Raw genomic sequence first — 22,483 nt, 5'->3', positions numbered from 1 at the left:
CGCAAAAGAATGTCCAGATGGACAGGCGCAGTGGCTCACGCCTGTAATCCCAGTACTTTGGGAGGCCGAGGCAGGCGGATCACTTGAGGTCAGGAGTTTGAGACCAGCCAACATGGTGAAACCCCGTCTCGACCAAAAATACAAAAATTAGCTGGGTATGGTGGCATGTGCCTGTAATCCCAGCTACTCAGGAGGCTGAAGTGGGAGAACTGCTTGACCCTGGAGGCAGAGGTTCCACTAATCCAAGATTGTGCAACCACACTCCAGCCTGGACAACAGGGCAAGACTCTAAATCACGTTACAAAAAAAACAAAAAAAGAATGCCCTGATGAAGAGGTGAAAATTATTAATTGTATTAAATCTCAACCCTAAGTACATGTCTTTTTAATATCGTGTTGGATAAAATGGGAAGTAAGCATAAAGCTCTTCTGCTGCATATCAAATGACAATACTGTCTCAAGAAATATCACTTGTGCAATTATGCGACTATTTTGGCAGACATTCTCTCAAAAATTAATGAATAGAGTGTGTCACTTCAAGGGCTACAACTCAAAATATTTGTTGCCAATGATAAAATTCAAGCTTTCAGGCAAAAATTCAAATTTTAGAAAACTTGTATCTATCACTGTAAGCTTGAAAGTATTCCAATCTTTAAAAACTTCTGATTTGGGCCTGGCGGGGTGGCTCACATCTGTAATCTCAGCACTTTGGGAGGCAGAGGCACGTGGATAACAAGGTCAGGAGTTCAAGACCAGCCTGGCCCCGTCTCTACTAAAAATACAAAAATTAGCCGGGCGCGGTGGCGGGTGCCTGTAATCTCTGCTACTCAGGAGGCTGAGGTAGGAGAATCGCCTGAACCTGGGAGGTGGAGGTTGCAGTGAGCCGAGACTATGCCACTGCACTCTACCCTGGGTGACAGAACAAGACTCCGTCTCAAAAAAAAATGAAAAAAACTTCTGATTAGATTGGTGATTATACTAATGTATGTGATTTTTGATAATAATAAATTACATCAACATTTTAAAGCAAATAATTCAGTAAACCAGAACTTTTCAAGCAAGCAACACATGATAATGCCAAATGTTTTAAAATAACACAGAGTATGAATAGTTGATTGATACGGTTTCATATTCCACATTAAGAAACTACGACTTGGCCGGGCGCAGTGGTTCACGCCTGTAATCCCAGCACTTTGGGAGGCCGAGGCGGGCGGATCACGAGGTCAGGAAATCGAGACCACGGTGAAACCCCGTCTCTACTAAAAATACAAAAAAAAATTAGGCAGGCTGGTGGCGGGTGCCTGTAGTCCCAGCTACTCAGGAGGCTGAGGCAGGAGAATGGCGTGAACCCGGGAGGCGGAGCTTGCAGTGAGCTGAGATCACGCCATTGCACTCCAGCCGGGGCGACAGAGAGAGACTCTGTCTCAAAAAAAAAAAAAAAAAGTTTTGATATAATATCGAAGAAGAATATCCACAATTATCAGAAAGGCTATTAAAATATTACTTTGTTTCCAATTGCATATCTGTATAAGGCCAGATTTTCCTTATATGCTTCATACAAAACAACATATTGCAACAGATGGAATACTGAAATAGATATGAGAATCCAGCTGTCTTCTGTTAAGTCAGATATCAAATAAATTTTTAAAATATAAACAATGCCTTCATTTCCTTAATTAAAAAAATAGTTTCTTTAAAAATGTCCTTGTATTTACTTACGTTTAATAAAGTTTATTTTTATCAACATGTAATCTCTGTTAATGTAAGCAGTTTAAAATTTTTTAGTTTTAATTTCTAATATGGTAAATATTGATAGATGTAATCCCATAAACATAAGCTCCTTGGGGGGTCTTCAGTTTTTAATAGCAATGGAGTTTTGTCCTGAGACCAGAATATTTCAGAATTACTGATCTAAAAGATTCTAGTGAAAAAGAGAAGTGAAGCTAAAAAAGGAGAGGTAGAATTTGAATATTTTGAATTTTTCTTTTTTTGGTTCCTGTTATCTTGTCTATAAAACAGATTCATGTATGCTTAAAGGTTACAAGCATAGGCTCTGCAGCAAGACATGCTGAGATCTAAGTCTTGGCGGCCGGGCACAGTAGCTCATACCTGTAATCCCAGCACTTTGGGAGGCCGAGGCGGGCAGATCACAAGGTCAGGAGATCGAGACCATCCTGGCTAACAAGGTGAAACCCCGTCTCTACTAAAAATACAAAAGATTAGCTAAGCGTGGTGGCGGGCACCTGTAGTCCCAGCTACTCGGGAGGCTGAGGCAGGAGAATGGCGTGAACCCAGGAGGTGGAGCTTGCAGTGAGCCAAGATTATGCCACTGCACTCTAGCCTGGGCAACAGAGCCAGAGTCCATCTGAAAAAAAAAAAAAAAAAAAAAAAAGATCTAAGTCTTAGCTATGCCACTGGTTAGATGCTTAATTTCTCCGTGCCTCAATTTCCTCATCTGTGAAATCTGGATAACAACGTCACTTAAGGACATTGTTAAGGATTAAGTTCATGTAGGCCTAAATATTACTGGTAGCTACAGGCTGAGAAGGAAATTAAATGACAATAAATCTGATGGCCATAGTTTAAATATTCATTAAGAACATTATTAATGTTTATTTACTTTTGCTTCAAGTTGATGCCATTTTTCTTTCTCAATTTGCTGTATTTCAAGCCTTTCCATTTCTTCTTTCTCATACTTCAAACGGGCTTCCTCTAAAGAACCAAAAAAAATTTTTTTTCTCAGTGAATAACCACTGTATTTTTAAGCCCTTAAAATTACTCCTAATATTTTCAAGATGTAGTGGTGGAATCTTTTATAGAAGTCAGTCTTTATTACGTGGTAGATATGAGAAAAGTGTCAGTTTTCCTTTCAAGAAAGTAACTACAAGAAAAAATCAAACAACCCCATCAAAAAGTGGGCGAAGGATATGAACAGACACTTCTCAAAAGAAGACATTTATGCAGCCAAAAGACACATGAAAAAATGCTCATCATCACTGTCCATCAAAGAAATGCAAATCAAAACCACAATGAGATACCATCTCACACCAGTTAGAATGGCGATCATTAAAAAGTCAGGAAACAACAGGTGCTGGTGAGGATGTGGAGAAATAGGAACACTACTGTTGGTGGGAGTGTAAACTAGTTCAACCATTGTGGAAGACAGTGTGGTGATTCCTCAAGGATCTAGAACTAGAAATACCATTTGACCCAGCAATCCCATTACTGGGTATACACCCAGATGATTATAAATCATGCTGCTATAAAGACACATGACTCCCAGCCATTGTCTCTTCTTTGCCTGTTGTGGAAATGATGTAGGAGTGGCTCCCTTGAGCACTCACTGTAGCTTTAGATGTGCTTCCTCTCTGCAGCAGGAGCTACTCGGCCTTACCACTCCCCTACTTAATTTGAGAATATTTATTGAATTTGAGTATGTTTTTGACCTGCCAGGTATCTGTGAAACAAAATAACTCCTACTGATAGCTTCTTATCAAGAGTAATTTAAAACATCCATCATCTACTGTTGAATGTCAAAATAAAGGTTGAGAGAAATTCCCATTTCCCAAAAAAAAAAAAAAAAAAAAAAAAAAGAAAGTAACATGACTCAAACTTTGTGGTCAAAAAATAAAAATGAAAAATAAGCCCACAATAATATTTTTCTTCTCTAAAAGGTTTATAGCAATTCAATAGTGATTTTAACCAATAAAGTACGGCAGACCTATCATGGCGATGAAGTCTTCAGAAGACTTCCATAATCTTGTGACATCTACATCTTCAGATGCAATTACCTTAATCTTCTCCCCTCTCACTATTAAAAACAAAATGTGAAGTATATATTGAAGAGTATAAGTTTAATCCAATAAAAATAAAACATGCCCCAAGATATAGATCCTGATATTGTATTCTTATCAGGAGTCACCTAAAAAAAGGATGTATAAAATTATACATAAAAAATCAATATGGAACCTGAGAACAGTCTTTTAAAAACCTATATCTAAATACTCAGATTTTAAAAATCACTTTTTGGTACTTTAATTAATAAACACTTTTATCAATGTTTAATTTTTTAACAAATAAAGTTAGTATTTTAAATTTGGCAAATAAATATTATAAAACTAAAAATTTCAGCTGCTGTATGTATTTCTTGCTAGTGTGTATTTCCCACATTTAATGAACTTGAGTTTCACAATTTTTACTGAACAATCAGCACCAATGCTCCTAATTTCATCAGTAAATATAAACACTTCAAGACAGGGTTACCAGAATTAGCAAATTAAAACATGGGATGCTCAGTTCAATTTGAATTTTAGATAAACAACAAACATTTGTTGAATATGAATTCTAAATTTCTCTTCAAAGAATATGTCAGTATGTTCAATCCTTTGCCTTCTACTTTTAAACTTAACTTCCTCGTAAAGCAACCTTTTTCGATTACCTACTCCACCCTGACTCATTCTGATCACCTGCTCCACCCTAACTCATTCTGATCACCTGCTCCACCCTAACTCATTCGGATTACCTGCCACCTGCTCTGCCCTGACTTCTCTTGCCTTGCTGAGAAATAAAAAGAAAATTTTATACTCGAGTGCTCTATCTTTTGCGGCACCGAAACTTTATAACAATTTTTTTTTAAGTTAAGTATGTCCCAAGTATTGCATGGGGCAAATTATCCCAAATTATCCATTTGATTATCTGAAAGTTAAATTTAACTGGGCTCCTGTATTTTATCTCTGGCAACCCTAATTCAATATATATCTGAAAGAGACTGGCATGTACTAACATCTTTCTGGATACTTTCTAAATGATAGATACCTATTATAAAACAGATTAAATTTTAAAATTAAAGAACTTTGAAAACTGTACTACAGAAGACCAACCTATCATGACTATTACCTGTATATGTAAATAGTATCAGTATTTATTTTGTACCTTCCTCTTTCAGTCGTCTCTCCTCCTCCTCTTGTAGCAGCTTCAATCGTTCAGCTTTGGTGACTTTCTTTTTCTTACTGCCAGACTTAACAAAGGCCACATCATTAAAAAAGCTATTAACATGCAAGTTACTTGAAAAACACATCTTTTCAAATACTAATTATGAAAAATACTTTTGCTTTCATAAAACCAGCCTTTCATGCATTCATTCAACAAATAAGACTGCCTATTAGTGTAAAGCTTTGACTCAGTGCACTGAAGGACAAAGTCTGGGAACAAGAAAAATAAGAATATAAATTATTCAAAGGCAAGGGTGACAGTGACAAGTATGTGCAATTTAAATAATTCTCATTCCCAGTTTCCATATCTTTAAAATGGTGCTGAAGAAAACCTCATCTTGTTGTAGAGAATAAAGTAAAACATATGTAAAAGCAGTTTGAAAACTACACTTACAAAATTAAAAAGTATTCTTATGACTAACAGGTATACAGAGAGTTATTTTGCATGTTTGGAGGAAGGAGAGATTACTTTCAACAGTGAAGAGCAAGTAAAATGTTTATAGAGTAGGTGGTATTTAAATCAGTGCTCAAAGGATTTTTACCATTCAGAGAAGATAGTCCAAGAAGAGGGAAATGCAGGTACAACATAGGGGATTGAAAGAGCATTGGATGGGCAACAAGTTCAGTGGGCCCTGGAAAGACTCCAAGAAGAGGTGGTGAAGAAAAGGAGAATGTGAAAGAAGGCTAGAGCCTATGCTGGAGTTTGGATATTATTCTAGGAGAAATGGAAAACTCCTAAAAGTTTTTGAGAAGGGCTGTGGCTATAAAGAATATAATTTTGAAAATTAACCTGGTATTAGAGAAAAAATCATAAAGAGGATACCATTTTGGCAACAATTAACAAAATTCAATAAATTGAAGTCCTGGCAGTGTTTATAGAATAGATGGCATCTAAATTTGTGGCCAAAGGATTTTAACATTCAAGGGAAGATATCCCAAAGAGGGAAATGAAGGTGCAAGATAGGGAGCTGAATGGGTAGTGGATGGGCCAACAAGGTCAGTGGGCCCTGGAAATGTAGAGAAGATCCAATAAATATTTTATAAGCTAACTTACCTAGTAATGATTAAAATTGGAGGCAAGGAGAGGAAAGAGTCAGGAGAGAGTCTCACAGAGGGAGAATGGCCGTCCAGAACAGGTGAATTTGAATGAATTGTTAAAAATAATTTACATATAATTAGTACAAAATGCTGGTAGATCATTCAGGCAATTCTTGCAGGCACTAGAATTGTAGAACTGAGGTTTAGCAAAGAGGTCAGTGCTACAGAAGCAGATATGAAAGCAATTTCTGTGATAACGACCTCTCCTCCATTTTCACAGGAGAAAGCTAAAAAGAAGAGCACCATCTAAACTTAAGAATTCATAGAAAGAGTGGTTAATTCTTGGGATGTATAGACTCTTGGATCTTCTCTTTTTGGTTCACCTTCTCTAAGATGCTCATAGACTCCATTAGCTCCCCTGGAATCTCTAATCCATTGCCCCTACCACTTTTTCACTGTTCATCCACCTCCTCCCACCTTCATTTCTTCCTTTCCCAGTTTAGATTTCACAGTTCATCACCCTTATCACTAACTTATATACCTCCACTTCCTCTATCCTCCTCTTCCTCTAAAAAGCTCAGCTGGCTAAATCATAGTTCCAGGGAAACTCAACTTTCCATTTATGCTGTGCTAGCAAGACGAGCAGCTGACCCTTATCAGAGAAAAACACACATGGGCTCAAATTTATCAACATAATTTTAAAATAGACTCCCGATTGTGAATTTTAGCTCCAAATCGACTACAAGAACAAACCAGCAATCCCGAGGACCCACAGACTCCGTGAAGGAAGCGATCTGCTCCTGTAGGACCCGGGAGACACCCCAAATACTGTGAATGCCCCAACTGTGCAAGTGGGAAAGGGAGACACTCCTCTCACAAACACACACCCCCACTGGAGAAGCTGAAGGTCTGTTTGCAGAAGTTTCCGACTTTACCTGGAGCTAAGTCAAGTTAGAAAGCCGAGCGAAATACAGGAGCAGAGGAAGCAGTGGAGAGGCCCTGGGAGCCTCCCCTCCTCACACCCGGTCCGGCTTACAGTTTCCGTCCGCGACTAGCCCTCCCCTACCTGCCCAGCAATTTCCTCTTAAAAAGGTGGCTGGAGCTAAAGGCATAGTCAAGGTTAATGCTCCTTTTTCTTTATCCCAAATCAGATAGTGTTTAGGCTCTTTTTCATCAAATAAAAAACCCAGCCCAATTCATGGCTTGTTTGGCAGCAACCCTGAGACGCTTTACAGCCCTAGACCCTAAAAGGTCAAAAGGCCATCTTATCCTCAATATACATTTTATTACCCAATCCGCTCCCGACAACAAATAAAACTCCAAAAATTAAATTCCACCCTCAAACCCCACAACAGGACTTAATTAACCTCGCCTTCAAGGTGTACAATAATAAAGTAGAGGCAGCCAAGTAGCAATGTATTTCTGAGTTGCAATTCCTTGCCTCCACTGTGAGACAAACCCCAGCCATATCTCCAGCACACAAGAACTCCAAACGCCTGAACCGCAGCTGCCAGGGGTTCCTCCAGAACCTCCTCCCCCAGGAGCTTGCTACAAGTGCCGGAAATCTGGCCACTGGACCAAGGAATACCCACAGCCCAGGATTCCTCCTAAGCCGTGTCCCATCTCTGCAGGAACCCAGTGAAAATTGGACTGTTCAACTGACCTGGCAGCCACTTCCAGAGCCCCTGGAACTCTGGCCTAAGACTGACTCCTTCCCAGATCTTCTCGGCTTAGCAGCTGAAGACTGACACTGCCTGATTGCCTCAGAAGCCTATAGGACCATCACAGACGCTCTGGGTAACTCTCACAGTGGAGGGTAAGTCCGTCCCCTTCTTAATCAATACGGAGGCTACCCACTCCGCATTACCTTCTTTTCAAGGGCCTGTTTCCTTTGCCTCCATAACTGTTGTAGGTATTGACGGCCAGGCTTCTAAACCTCTTAAAACTCCCCAACTCTGGTGCTAACTTAGACAATACTCTTTTAAGCACTCCTTTTTAGTTATCCCCACCTGCCCAGTTCCCTTATTAGGCTGAGACACTTTAACTAAATTATCTGCATCCCTGACTATTCCTAGGCTACAGCCACACCTCATTGCCGCCTTTTCCCCCAGTTCAAAGCCTCCTTCACATCCTCCTCTTGTATTCCCCCACCTTAACCCACAAGTATAGGATACCTCTACTCCCTCCTTAGTGACCAATCATGCACCCCTTACCATCCCATTAAAACCTAATCACTCTTACCCTGCTCAATGCCAATATCCCATCCCACAGCACGCTTTAAAAGGATTAAAGTCTGTTATCACTCGCCTGCTACAGCATGGCCTTTTAAAGCCTACAAACTCCCCTTACAATTCCCCAATTTTACCTGTCCTGAAACCAGACAAGGCTTACAGGTTAATTCAGGATCTGCGCCTTATCAACCAAATTGTTTTGCCTATCCACCCCATGGTGCCAAACCCATACACTCTCCTATCCTCAATACCTCCCTCCACAACCCATTATTCTGTTCTGGATCTCAAACATGCTTTCTTTACTATTCCTTTGCACCCTTCATCCCAGCCTCTCTTCGCTTTCACTTGGACTGACCCTGACACTCATCAGGCTCAGCAAATTACCTGGGCTGTACTGCCACAAAGCTTCACAGACAGCCCCAATTATGTCAGTCAAGCCCAAATTTCTTCCTCATCTGTTACCTATCTCAGCATAATTCTCATAAAGACACATGTACTCTCCCTGCTGATCATGTCCGGCTAATCTCCCAAACCCCAATCCCTTCTACAAAACAACTCCTTTCCTTCCTAGGCATGGTTAGTGCGGTCAGAATTCTTACACAAGAGCCAGGACCGCAACCTGTAGCCTTTCTGTCCAAACAACTTGACCTTACTGTTTTAGCCTAGCCCTCATGTCTGCATGCAATGGCTGCCGCTGCTTTAATACTTTTACAGGCCCTAAAAATCACAAACTATGCTCAACTCACTCTCTACAGTTCTCATAACTTCCAAAATCTATTTTCTTTCTCCCACCTGACACATATACTTTCTGCTCCCCAGCTCCTTCAGCTGTACTCACTCTTTGTTGGGTCTCCCACAAATACCATCGTTCCTGGCCCAGACATCAATCCGGCCTCCCACAGTATTCCGGATACCACACCTGACCCCCATGACTGTATCTCTCTGATCCACCCGACATTCACCCCATTTCCCCATAGTTCCTTCTTTCCTGTTCCTCACCCTGCTCACGCTTGATTTATTGATGGCAGTTCCACCAGGCCTAATCGCCACACGCCAGCAAAGGCAGGCTATGCTACAGTACAAGCCACCAGCCCGCCTCTTAGAACCTCTCATTTCCTTTCCATTGTGGAAATCTATCCTCAAGGAAGTAACTTCTCAGTGTTCCATCTCCTATTCTACTACTCCTCAGGGATTATTCAGGCCCCCTCCCTTCCCTATACATCAAGCTCGAGGATTTGCCCCCGCCCAGGACTGGCAACTCTTAACTCCTTCTTACAGTGGATAGATGATCTTTGCTGGCAGGGGACCCTCCAATACTTTCACCCTGATGAAGTTCTATTCTTTAGTTTTATACTCACTCTTATTCTCATTCCCATTCGTATGCCACCCTCTACCTCTCCCCAGCACACTATCAACCTTACTCATTCTCTCCTAGCCGTTTCTAATCCCTCCTTAGCGAACAACCGCTGGCTTTGCATTTCCCTTTCTTCCAGCGCCTACACAGCTGTCCCCGCATTACATGCAGACTAGGCAACATCTCCTGTCTCCCCATACCTCCAAATTTCCTTTAACAGCCCTCACCTTTACCCTCCTGAAGAACTCATTTACTTTCCAGACAGGTCCAGCAAGACGTCCCCAGACATCTCACATCAGCAAGCTGCCGCCCTCCTCCGCACTTACTTAAAAAACCTTTCTCCTTATATCAACTCTACTCCCCCTACATTTGGACCCCTCACAACACAAACTACTATTTGTTTGTGTTGTGTTGGCTGCTACTTTATGTATCTCTCAGCAAAGACCCACTGGAATTCCCCTAGGTAACCTTTCACCTTCTCGATGTTCCTTTACTCTTCATCTCCAAAGCCCTCTTCTTGTTTACTTATACCCAGGCCCAAAAATAACAGTGAAAGGTTGCTCGTAGACACTTGACGTTTTCTCACACACCATGAAAATCGAACCTCCCCCTCTATGCAGTTACCTCATCAGTCCCCATTACAACCTCTGACAGCTGCTGCCCTAGCTGGATCCCTAGAAGTCTAGGTATAAGACACCCCTTTCAGCGCTCCTTCTCATCTTTTTACTTTGCGTCTCCAGTTTTGCCTCGCACAAGGTCTCTTCTTCCTCTGTGGATCCTCTACCTACATGTGTCTGATACCTGCTAATTGGACAGGCACATGCACACTAGTTTTCCTTACTTCCAAAATTCAGTTTGCAAATAGGACTGAAGAGCTCCCTGTTCCCCTCATGACACCGATACGACAAAAAAGAGTTATTCCACTAATTCCCTTGCTTGTCAGTTTAAGACTTTCTGCCTCCACTATTGCTCTCGGTACTGGAATAGCAGGCATTTCAACCTCTGTCATGACCTTCCGTAGCCTCTCTAATGACCTCTCTGCTAGCATCACAGACATGCCACAAACTTTTTCAGTCCTCCAGGCCCAAGTTGACTCTTTAGCTGCAGTTGTCCTCCAAAACCGCCGAGGCCTTGACTTACTCACTGCTGAAAAAGGAGGACTCTGTATATTCTTAAATGAAGAGTGTTGTTTTTACCTAAATCAATCTGGCCTGATGTATGACAACATAAAAAACTCAAGGATAGAGCCCAAAAACTTGCCAACCCAGCAAGTAATTACGCTGCACCCCCTTGGACACTCTCTAATTAGATGTCCTAGGTCCTCCCAATTCTTAGTCCTTTAATACCTGTTTTTCTCCTTCTCTTATTCCGCTTAGTTTTTCAATTCATACAAAACCCTATCCAGGCTATTACCAATAATTCTACACGACAAATGTTTCTTCTAACAACCCCACAAGATCACCCCTTACCACAAAAATCTTCCTTCAGCTTAATCTTTCCCACTCTAGGTTCCCACGCCGCCCCAATCCCGCTCAAAGCAGCCCTGAGAAATATCGCCCATTATCTCTCCATACCACCCCCCAAAATTTTCGCCATCCTAACACTTTACCAACTATTTCGTTTTATTTTTCTTATTAATATAAGAAAACAGGAATGTCAGGCCTCTGAGCCCAAGCTAAGCCATCATATCCTCTGTGACCTGCAGGTACACATCCAGATGGCCGGTTCCTGCCTTAACTGATGACATTCCACCACAAAAGAAAAGAAAATGGCCTGTTCCTGCCTTAACTGATGACATTATCTTGTGAAATTCCTTCTGGCTCATCCTGGCTCAAAAGCTCACCTACTGAGCACTTTGTGACCCCCACTCCTGCCCGCCAGAGAACAACCCCCCTTTGACTGTAATTTTCCTTTACCTACCCAAATCTTATAAAACGGCCCTACCCCAATCTCCCTTCACTGACTCTCTTTTCAGACTCAGCCCGCCTGCACCCAGGTGATTAAAAAGCTTTATTGCTCACACAAAGCCTGTTTGGTGGTCTCTTCACACCAACGAGAATGAAACTAACATTGAATATAAATGACCTAAATGCTCCACTTAAAAAGATACAGAGGCCAGGAGCGATAGCTCATGCCTGTAATCCCAGCACTTTGGGAGGCCGAGGCAGGGGGATCACCTGAGGTCAGGAGTTCGAGACCAGCCTGGCCAACATGGTGAAACTCTGTCTCTACTAAAAATACAAAAATCAGCCGGGTGTGGTGGCATGCACCTGTGATCCCAGCAACTTGGGAGAGTGAGGCAAGAGAACCACTTGAAACCCAGGGGTAGAGGGTGCGGTGAGCTGAGATCACACCACTGTACTCCAGCCTGGGCAACAGAGCAAGATTCGGTCTCAAAAAAAAAAAAAAAAAAAAGATACAGAACCACAGAATGGATAAGAACTCCCCAACCAACTATCAGCTGCCTTCAGGGGACTCACCTAACAATAAGGACTCACATAAACTTAAAGTAAAGGGGTGGGAAAGCATTTCATGCAAATGGACACCAAAAGTGAGCAGGGGTAGCTATTCTCACATCAGACAGAATAAACTTTAAAGCAACAGTGGTTAAAAGAGACAGAGGGATACTGTATAATGGTTAAAGGCCTTGTCCAGGCCAGGCCCAGTGGCTCACCCGTGTAATCCCAGCATTTTGGGAGGCCAAGGGAGGGGGTGGATCACCTGAGGTCAGCAGTTCGAGACCAGCCTGACCAACATGGTGAAACTCCATCTCTACTAAAAATACAATTACCCGGGTGTGGTGGCGGGTGCCTGTAATCCCAGCTTCTCGGGAGGCTGAGACAGGAGAATCACTTGAACACAGTAGGCAGAGGTTGCAGTGAGCCGAGATCGCGCCACTGCACTCCAGCTTGGGCAACACAGCCAGACGCCGTCTCAAAAAAAAAAAAAAAAAAAAAAGCCTTGTCCAACAGGAAAATATCACAATCCTAAACATATATGCACCTAACACTGGAGCTCCCAAATTTATAAAAGCAATTACTAATAGACCTAAGAAATAAGACAGTAACACAACAATAATGGAGGACTTCAATACTCCATTGACAGCACCAGACAGGTCACCAAGACAGAAAGGCAACAAAGAAACAATGGATTTAAACTATACCTTGGAAGAAACGGACTTAACAGGTATATACAGAACATTCTATCCAACAACTGCAGAATACACATTCTGTTCAACAGCTCATGGAACTTTCTCCAAGATAGACCATATGATAGGCCATAAAATGAGCCTGAATACATTTAAGAAAATTGAAATTTTATCAAGCACTCTCTTAGACCAAAGTGGAATAAAACTGGAAATCAACTCCAAAAGAAATTTTCAAAACCATGCAAATACATGGCAATTAAATAACCTGCTGAATGAGCATTGGGTCAAAAATGAAATCAAGATGAAAACTGAAAAATTCTTCCAACTGAATGACAATAATGAAATTACCTATCAAAAGCTCTGGGATACAGCAAAGACGGTGCTAAGAGGAAAGTTCATAGCCCTAAACGCATACATCAAAAAATCTGAAAGAGCACAAACAGACAATCTAAGGTCACACCTGAGGGAACTAGAGAAACAAGAGCAAACCAAATCCAAACCCAGCAGAAGGAAGGAAATAACCAAGATCAGAACAGAGTTAAATGAAATTGAATCAAAAAAATGCAAAAGATAAATGAAACAAAAAGCTGGTTCTTTGAAAAGATAAATAAAATTGATAGATCATTAATAAGATTAACCAAGAAAAGAAGATAGAAAATCCAAATAATCTCACTAAGAAATGAAATGGGAGATATTACAACTGACACCACTGAAATACAAAAGATATTCAAGGCTACTATGAAAACCTTTATGCACATAAACTAGAAAACCTAGAAGAGATGGATAAACTCCTGAAAAAATACAACCCTCCTACCTTACATCAGCAAGAATTAGATACTCCAAACAGACCAATAACAAGCAGTGAGACTGAAATGGTAATTAAAAAATTACCAACAAAAAAAAGTCCAGGACCAGACAGATTCACAGCAGAATTCTACAAGACATTCAAAGAAGAATTGGTACCAATTCTATTGACACTATTCCACAAGACAGAGAAAGAAGGAACCCTCCCTAATTCATTCTATGAAGCCAGCATCACCCTAATACCAAAATCAGGAAAGGACATAACAAAAAAGAAAACTACAGACCAATATCCTTGACGAACACAGATGCTAAAATCCTTAACAAAATATTAGCTAACTGAATTCAACAACACATCAAAAAGATAATTCACCATGATCAACTGGGTTTCAAACCAGGGATGCAGGGATGGTTTAACATATGCAAACGTGATACAACACATAAACAGAATTAAAAACAAAAATCACATGATCATCTCAATAGATGCAGAAAAAGGATTTGACAAAATCCAGCATCTCTTTATGATTAAAACTCTCAGCAAAATCAGCATAAAAGGGACATATCTTAATGTAATAACAGCCATCTATGACAAACCCACAGCCAACATAATACTGAATAGAGAAACGTTGAAAGCAATCCCTCTGAGAACTGGAACAGGACAAGGATGTCCACTCTCACCATTCCTCTTCAACATAGTACTGGAAAGTGCTAGCCAGAGCAGTCAGACAAGAGAAAGAAATAAAGGGCATCCAAATTGGTAAAGAGGAAGTCAAACTGTCACTGTTTGCTGGCAATATGATAGTTTACCTTGAAAACCCTAAAAATCTCCTAGAACTGATAAAAGAACTTAGCAGTTTCTGGATACAAGATTAATGTACACAAATCAGTAGTTCTTCTATACACCAAAAGCAACCAAGCAGAGAATAAAATCAAGAACTCAACCCCTTTTACAATAGCTGCAAAAATAAAATAAAATACTTAGGAATATACTTAACCAAGGAGGTGACAGACCTCTATAAGGAAAACTACAAAACACTGCTGAAAGAAATCACAGACGACACAAACAAATGGAAACACATCTCATGTTCATGGATGGGTAGAATCAATATTATGAAAATAACCATATTGCCAAAAGCAATCTACAAATTCAACACAATCCCCATCAGAATACCACCATCATTCTTCCCAGAATTAGAAAAAACAATTCTAAAATTCATACAGAACCAAAAAAGAGTCCACATAGCCAAAGCAAGACTAAGCAAAAATAACAAATCTGGAGGCATTACACTACCTGATTTCAAACTGTACTATAAGACCACAGTCACCAAAACAGTGTGGTACTGGTATAAAAATAGGCTCATAGACCAATGGAACAGAATAGAGAACCCAGAAATAAACCCAAATACTTACAACTAACTGATCTTTGACAAACCAAACAAAAACATAAAGTGGGGAAAGGACACCCTTTTCAATAAATGGTGCTGGGATAACTGGCTAGCCACATGTAGGAGAATAAAACTGGATCCTCATCTCTCAACTTATACAAAAATCAACTCAAGATGGATTAAGGACTTAGACCTAAGACCTGAAACTATAAAAATTCTAGAAGATAACGTTGGAAAAACCATACTAGACATTGGCTTAGGCAAGGATTTCATGACCAAGAACACAAAAACAAATGCAATAAAAACAAAGATAAATAGCTGGGACCTAATTAAAGAACTTTTACATGGCAAAAGAAACAGTCAGCAGAGTAAACAAACAACCCACAACGTGAGAGAAAATCTTCACAATGTATACATCTGACAAAGGACTAATATCCAGAATCTGAAACAAACTCAAGCACATCAGTAAGAAAAAACCAAACAATCCCATCAAAAAGTGGGCTAAGGACATGAATACACAATTCCCAAAAGAAGATATACAAATGGCCAATAAACATATGAAAAAATGCTCAGTATCACTTATGATCTGGGAAATGCAAATCAAAACCACAGTGTGATACCACCTTACTCCTGCAAGAATGGCCATAATCAAAAAACAAAAACAACACTAAATGCTGGCACAGATATGGTGAACAGGGAACACTTCCACAAGGCTGGTAGGAATGCAAACTAGTACAGCCACTATGGAAAACAGTGTAGAGATTCCTTAAATAAATAAAAGTAGAACTATCATTTGATCCAGCAATCCCACTACTGGCTATCTAACCAGAAGAAAAGAAGGTATTATTCAAAAACGACACTTGCACACACATGTTTACAGCAGCACAATTCACAATCACAAAATCATGGAGCCAACCCCAATGCCCATCAATCAATGAGTAGATAAACTGTGATATATATATATACACCACATCATATATATATGATATAACATATATATTTGATGGAATACTACACAGCCATAAAAAGGAATGAATTAACAACATTTGCAGTGACCTGGATGAGACTAGAGACTATTATTCTAAGTGATGTAACTCAGGACTGGAAAACCAAACATTGTATGTTCTCACTGATATGTGGGAGCTAAGCTATGGGGACACAAATGCATAAGAATGATACAATGAACTTTGGGGACTTGTGGGGAAGAGTGGAAGGAGGGCAAGGGATAGACGACTACAAATGTGGTGCAGTGTATACTGCTCGGGTGATGGGTGAACCAAAATCTCACAAATCACCACTAAAGAACTTACTCGTAACCAAATACCACATGTACCTCAATAAGTTATGGAAGAATAAAATTTAAAAAATAAATTAACAAAATAGACTCTAAGCACTGTCCAGAATTCCCACAACTATTTCATTCTCACTTCAAACCTCCAAAATCCTCTCTTCCACTCTATTCTCAGCTGCTGACTTTACCTCTTATGTCACTGAAAAAATAGAAGCTTTCAGAAGAGAAAAATCTTTACACACCAAATCTTTGAGCCTATCTATATTTTTGTCTGCCTTCCTTCCCGTTGCAGTGGATGAACTATATGTTTTGCTTTTAAACTTTTCTTTTTTTGAGACGGACTCTCGCTCTGTTGTGCCAGGCTGCCACAATCGTGGCTCACTGAAACCTCTGCCTCCCAGGTTCAAGGGATTCTCCTGCCTCAGCGGGATTACAGGTGCCTGCCGCCACTCCAGGCTAATTTTTCGTATTTTTAGTAGAGATGAGGTTTCACCATGTTGGCCAGGCTGGTCTCAAACTCCTGACCTCAAGTGATCCACTCACCTTGGCCTCTCAAAGTGTTGGGATTACTTTGGGAGTAATCCCAAAGTAGGGCCCAGCCCTACACATTTTTAAGGTGTCACTGAAAACTTTTTATCACGAGTTTAAATAGCTGTGAATATTGTCCTTTCAAGTATATGATCCTTAAAACAAAACTTTTACAGTACTCTTTGAAGTATATCCATCACTGCTTAAGATATATCTAATAGAAGGCCGGGTGCAGTGGCTCACGCCTGTAATGCCAGGACTTTGGGAGGCTGAGGCGGGCAGATCACGTTTGGAGTTTGAGACCAGCCTGGCCAACATGGTGAAACCCCATCTCTACTAAAAATATAAAAAATTAGCCAGGCATGGTGGCAGGCACCTACAATCCCAGCTGCTCGGGAGGCTGAGGTAGGAGAATTGCTTGAACCTGGGAGGCAGAGATTGCAGTGAGCCGAGATCGTGCCACTGCCCTCCAGCCTGGATGACAGAGCGAGACTCTGTCTCAAAAAAAGGGATATATCCCATAGAATCTACATACCATAGAGATTTAATGACCAATTTAAAATATAAACAAGCTTTTTAAAAATAAAATGTTAATCTGTTTTCTATTTGAGTTCATATTTCCATGGCACTTCCCTCACAGAATCTTACCCTAATTTAATATACTTGAAAAACTTTTGTTGATCCTCCTTTTCTGTTTGTTATAAAAATATGAATAAAAATTTAAATTAAAAAATTTATTTCCTTCGTCTCTAAGTATTAAAAATTCTGCTCTAGATTGAGTTAACTGAATAAAGTAACATATTATAAATTTTGATAACTAAATGTTAAACATAAAAACTAAAATTTTCCTGGATGTACATCTCTTGATGAAATGTTACGCTTTTTCTTTTTTCTGGTTAGCTCATAATCCATGGATAAATGCTAGCTATTGCTGAATGAAACAGAAATTCAGATTAATTCTATTTTTATTTTTAATTTTTATAAATATGTGAGAGAGAAACCTGGTTTATATTTAAAAATCAATCAGAATAGGTTATAGTAACATCATGCAATTCTTTGAATTCCTTCACCTCCTATGCCAAAAATTATATGCTGATTTACAATAAAAATTACCCCTACAGATAATCTCTGACTTTTGTGATCATCTCCTTATTTTTCTTTATAGTTTTCTTATGTATATATATAAAAAATACAGATTTTTGAACTTTCCATAAATTTAATGATACTTTATGTATGTTGTGATTTGCTTTTTTTTAGTTGTGGCAAAGTATACATAACATAAAATGTACTATTTTAACTATTTTCTTTTTTTTTTTTTTTTTTTGAGACAGAGTCTCACTGTGTCACCCAGGTTGGACTGCAGTGGTGCGATCTTGGCTCACTACAACCTCCACCTCCCAGGTTCAAGCAATTCTCCTGCCTCAGCCTCCCGAGTAGCTGGGATTACAGGTGCCCACCACCCTGCCTGGCTAATTTTTGTATTTTTAGTAGAGATGGGGGTTCTCCATGTTGGCCAGGCTGGTCTTGAACTCCTGACCTCAAGTGATTTGCCTGCCTTGGCCTCCCAAAGTTCTGGGATTACAGGCGCGACCCACCTTGCCCAGCCATTTTAACCGTTTTCAAGTGTGCAATTCAGTGGCTTTAAGCACATGCACACTGATGTACAATCATCACCACAACCCACCTCCAGAACTTTTTCAGCATCCCAAACTGAAACCCTGTATACCATTAAACAACAGCTCCCCATTGCCCCAGCCCGGTCACTCACCATTCTACTTTGTCCATGTGAGTTTGACTACTCTAGATATCTATGTGGAAAAATACAATATTTGCCCTTATTTGTGATTTACTTCTTTAGATATACATTATGGTTTGTAAAATTCATTCATGTTGATGGATATTGCTATGGCTGTATATTTTCACTGCTGAATAGTAATCCATTGATTTATTTACCCTTTTTTCTATTGCTAGACATTGGATTGCTTCTAGTTTCTTACTATCGTTAATGCTGCTATAAACCTTTGAATATATCTATCCTGGTGTCTGTCTGCAAGGGGTTTTCTATTGTATGTACCTAGAAATAAAACTGATGGGTACGTACATTTTCAACTTTATTAAAGATGAACTGTCCAAAGTACTTATTCTAATTTATACCTCCACAATCATTTCCAATTTATACTCCCACAATTATTATCCAAGTCAATATTTGTTAATTTCAGCACTTTTGCTTATCTAAAAGGTGTTTAAAAATATAGACATCTTTTATCAGACTAAGAAAATATCCTGTAACCTATCAAATGGTAAAGTGCATTAAATGAATTTCTAACTCAATCTAATTGTATTTATTTAATTTCTCATATTAAACCAACTCTGCCTTCCTGGGATAAACTGAATTGTGCCATGATTTATTATCATCTTCCAGATTGAGCCTGGTAACACTTTGTTTAGGATTTTTGTATTTGTGTCATGAATGCGGTTCCATTTTCCTTTCTCATAATATCTTCAGGTTATCCATGTAACTCAAAATGACTTAAGGATTGTTCCCCCTTTTATCATGCTCTAGAAGAATCTGTATTAAGTATAAAATTATTTCTTTACCTCTGAATGAAAAACTAGCAAATAAAGACTTATGGACCTAGAATTTTCTTTCTGGGAATATTTATAACCACTGATTTAATTTCTTAAATGATTATAGGACCATTCAGGTTTTCTACTTCTTCACGAAGACAGTTTAATTTTTTTCTGGCTATTTATCTAATTCATCTAAGTTTTCTAATACATTGGCATATAAAGTTGCTCAAATAATGTCATTTATTGTTATAGTCATGTCTCCCTTTTCATTCCTAATATTTATTATTTTATGCCTTTTGTTCTTCTTGACATATCAGATAACTGTCAATTTTATCAGTTTTCAAAGAAATCTACTGTGGCTTATTCACTTATTCAATACATACTGAGAGGCTAACATGTGCCTCTTATTTGAGATACATAAGTAAACAAAAATCCTTGCACTTACAATTCAAATGTAAAGAGGAAGGCAAAAACAATATACTAAAATTTAAAATAAATTATATTTTAAGGAGTGATAAGTGATATGGAAGAAAGTAGGGGGACTCCAGATGGCTGGTGTAGTTGTGAAAGGGATGAAATCACAATTTTAAATACAGTGGTTTGGATTGGCCTCATGGAGAAGGTGGCATTTAAGTGAAGACTTGAAGAATATGAGGTTACTGACACACTCTATTCTGTGTTTTCTATTAATGTCCATATTTGTTCTTATTATTTCCTTCCTTCTCCTTCCCCTTCCTTCTATATTTGTTCTTATTATTTCCTTCCTTCTCCTTTGGGTTTTATTCTTTTTCTGACTTCTTGAGAAGGATACCTAGGATCATTAACTTTTAGCCTTTTTTCTTCTTCTAATATAAATATTTAGGTCTACATATTTCCCTCTAAGTGTTGCTTTAGATACATTCCACAAATTTTTAAGTATTTTCCTTAACAATAAGTTTAAAATATTTTCTAATTTCCATTATATTACTTCTTGACCCACTTTAGAATGTTTTAAAAATTCCAAGCATATTGTACCTTCCTGTTTGCTACTGAATTATTTTTAGCTTCAATATAATATTCATTAGGATACATTCTCTGAATTGTTTTCATGCACTGAACTTTCAGAATAGTTTTGTATCATAGTATACTATCAATTTTGGGGGAAAATGTATGTGTGCTTAGAATCCTCTACTTGTTTGGTGTGGTGTTCTAAATATGTTTAATTCGTTAGATTTGTTTATCATGCTGTTCCAATCTTCTAAATCCTTACTGATTTTTTAAACACTATTCCATTAATTATTGAAAGAGAAAATCTTCCACTATGATTGCGGATGTGTCTATTTGTGGATGTGTCTATTTCTCCTTGTAGTTCTCTGAATTTGTGCATTGTATATTTCAAGGCTTTCTAATTAGGTATACACAAATTTAAAACTAGATTTCCTTGGCTAATCAAGTCTTTATCATCATGCAAGGATGGTTCAACACACACAAATCAATAAATGTGATTTACCACATAAGCAGAATTAAAAACAAAAACCATATGATCATCCCAATAGACACAGAAAAACCTTTTGATAAAATCCAATAACCTTCATGATTAAAAAAAAAACCCTCAAAAAACTAGGTATTAAATGAACATATCTCAAACTAATAAGAACCATCTATGTATGACAAACCCACAGCCAACATCATACTGAATAGGCAAAAGCTGAAAGCATTCCCCCTAAGAACTGGAACATGAAAAGAGTGTCCACTCTCATCACTCCTATTCAATAGTAATGGAAATCCTAGCCACATCAATTAGTCAAGAGAAAGCAATAAAAGGCATCCAAATAGGAAAAGAGAAAGTCAAATTATCTTTGTTCACTGACAACATGATCCTATGCCTAGAAAACAGTAAAGATTCCTCCAAATGCCTCCTGGACCTGATAAACGACTTCAGTAAAGTTTCAGGATACAACATGCAAAAACAAGTAGCATTTCTACACACCAACAACGTTTAAGCTGAGAAGCAAATCAAGAACTCAATCCCATTTACAATAGTCATGCACACAAAAATAAAATATCTAGAAATATATTTAACCAAGGAGGTGAAATATCTCTACAAGGAGAACTACAAAACACTGCTTAAGAAATCACAGATGGCACAAACAAATGGAAAAACAATCCATGCTCACGGATTAGAAGAAACAGTATCACTAAAATGATCACACTGCCCAAAGCAATCTACAGATTCAATGCAATTTCTATCAAATTACCAACGTTATTTTTCACAGAACTAGAAAAAAACAATTCTAAAATGTACATGAAACCAAAAAAGAGCCCACATAGCCAAAGCAATCCTAAGCAAAAAGAAGAAAGCTGGAGCCATCACATTACCAAACTTCAAACTATACTACAGGCTGTAGCAACCAAAATAACATGGTATTGGTACAACAATAGATCAATGGAAACAATAGAGAACCCAGAAATAAAGCCACACACCTACGACCAACTGATCTTCGACAAAGTTAGCAAAAATAAACAAACAATGGGGAAAGGACACTGTGTTCAATAAATGATGCTGGGAAAACTGGCTAGCCATTTGCAGAAGAATGAAACTGGACCCCTAACTCTTACCATACATAAAAATTAACTCAAGATGGATTAAAGACTTATATAAGACCTCAAACTATAATTTTTTTTTCACTCTTGTTGCCCAGGCTGGAGTGTAGTGGTGCAATCTCGGCTCACTGCAACCTCCACCTCCCAGGTTCAAGAGATTCTCCTGCTTCAGCCTCCCAAGTAGCTGGGATTACAGGCGCCTGCAACCACACTTGGCTAATTTTTTGTATTTTTAGTAGAGACGGGGGTTTTGCCATGTTGGGCAGGCTGATCTCGAACTCCTGACCTCAGGTGATCCACCCGCCTTGGCCTCCCGAAGTGCTGGGACTATAGGCATGAGCCATCGCGCCTGGCCTATAATTTTTTTTAAGAGACAGAGTCTCGCTTTGTCATTCAGGAAAGAATGGGAGTGCAGTGGTGCAATCATAGCTTACTGTAATCTCTAACTCCTGGGCTCACGCAATTCTCCCGCCTCAGCCTTAGGAGTAGCTAGAATTACAGATGCATGCCACTGCATCTGGCTAATTTTTTATTTTCATTTTTTGCAGAGGTGGGGGTCTTGC

At 39.1% G+C, this 22,483-nt stretch overlaps 1 protein-coding gene across 10 annotated transcripts in view; it reads right to left on the bottom strand.

Moving 5' to 3' along the window:
* DNAI7 (dynein axonemal intermediate chain 7) overlaps positions 1-22,483 on the bottom strand; it is a 92,211-nt gene that overhangs the window by 46,704 nt on the left and 23,024 nt on the right. For 7 of the 10 annotated variants that reach the window (XM_055280353.2, XM_063639602.1, XM_055280349.2 and 4 more), the window contains 2 exons: positions 4,932-5,016; positions 2,620-2,711 (listed from right to left, as the gene is read on the bottom strand). In XM_055280353.2, the coding sequence (XP_055136328.2) occupies positions 2,620-2,679 (60 nt within the window). In that variant the 5' untranslated portion in view covers positions 2,680-2,711; positions 4,932-5,016. Of the gene's footprint in view, positions 1-2,108; positions 2,317-2,619; positions 2,712-4,931; positions 5,017-22,483 lie in introns of those variants that run through there. The other 3 variants (XM_055280350.2, XM_055280357.2, XM_063639603.1) reach the window with 3 other exon arrangements.

The sequence above is a fragment of the Symphalangus syndactylus genome, chromosome 5, assembly GCF_028878055.3.
Source record: "Symphalangus syndactylus isolate Jambi chromosome 5, NHGRI_mSymSyn1-v2.1_pri, whole genome shotgun sequence".
In the NCBI taxonomy this organism is placed as follows: Eukaryota; Metazoa; Chordata; class Mammalia; order Primates; family Hylobatidae; genus Symphalangus; species Symphalangus syndactylus.
This window is presented reverse-complemented; position numbering and strand designations above follow the sequence as displayed.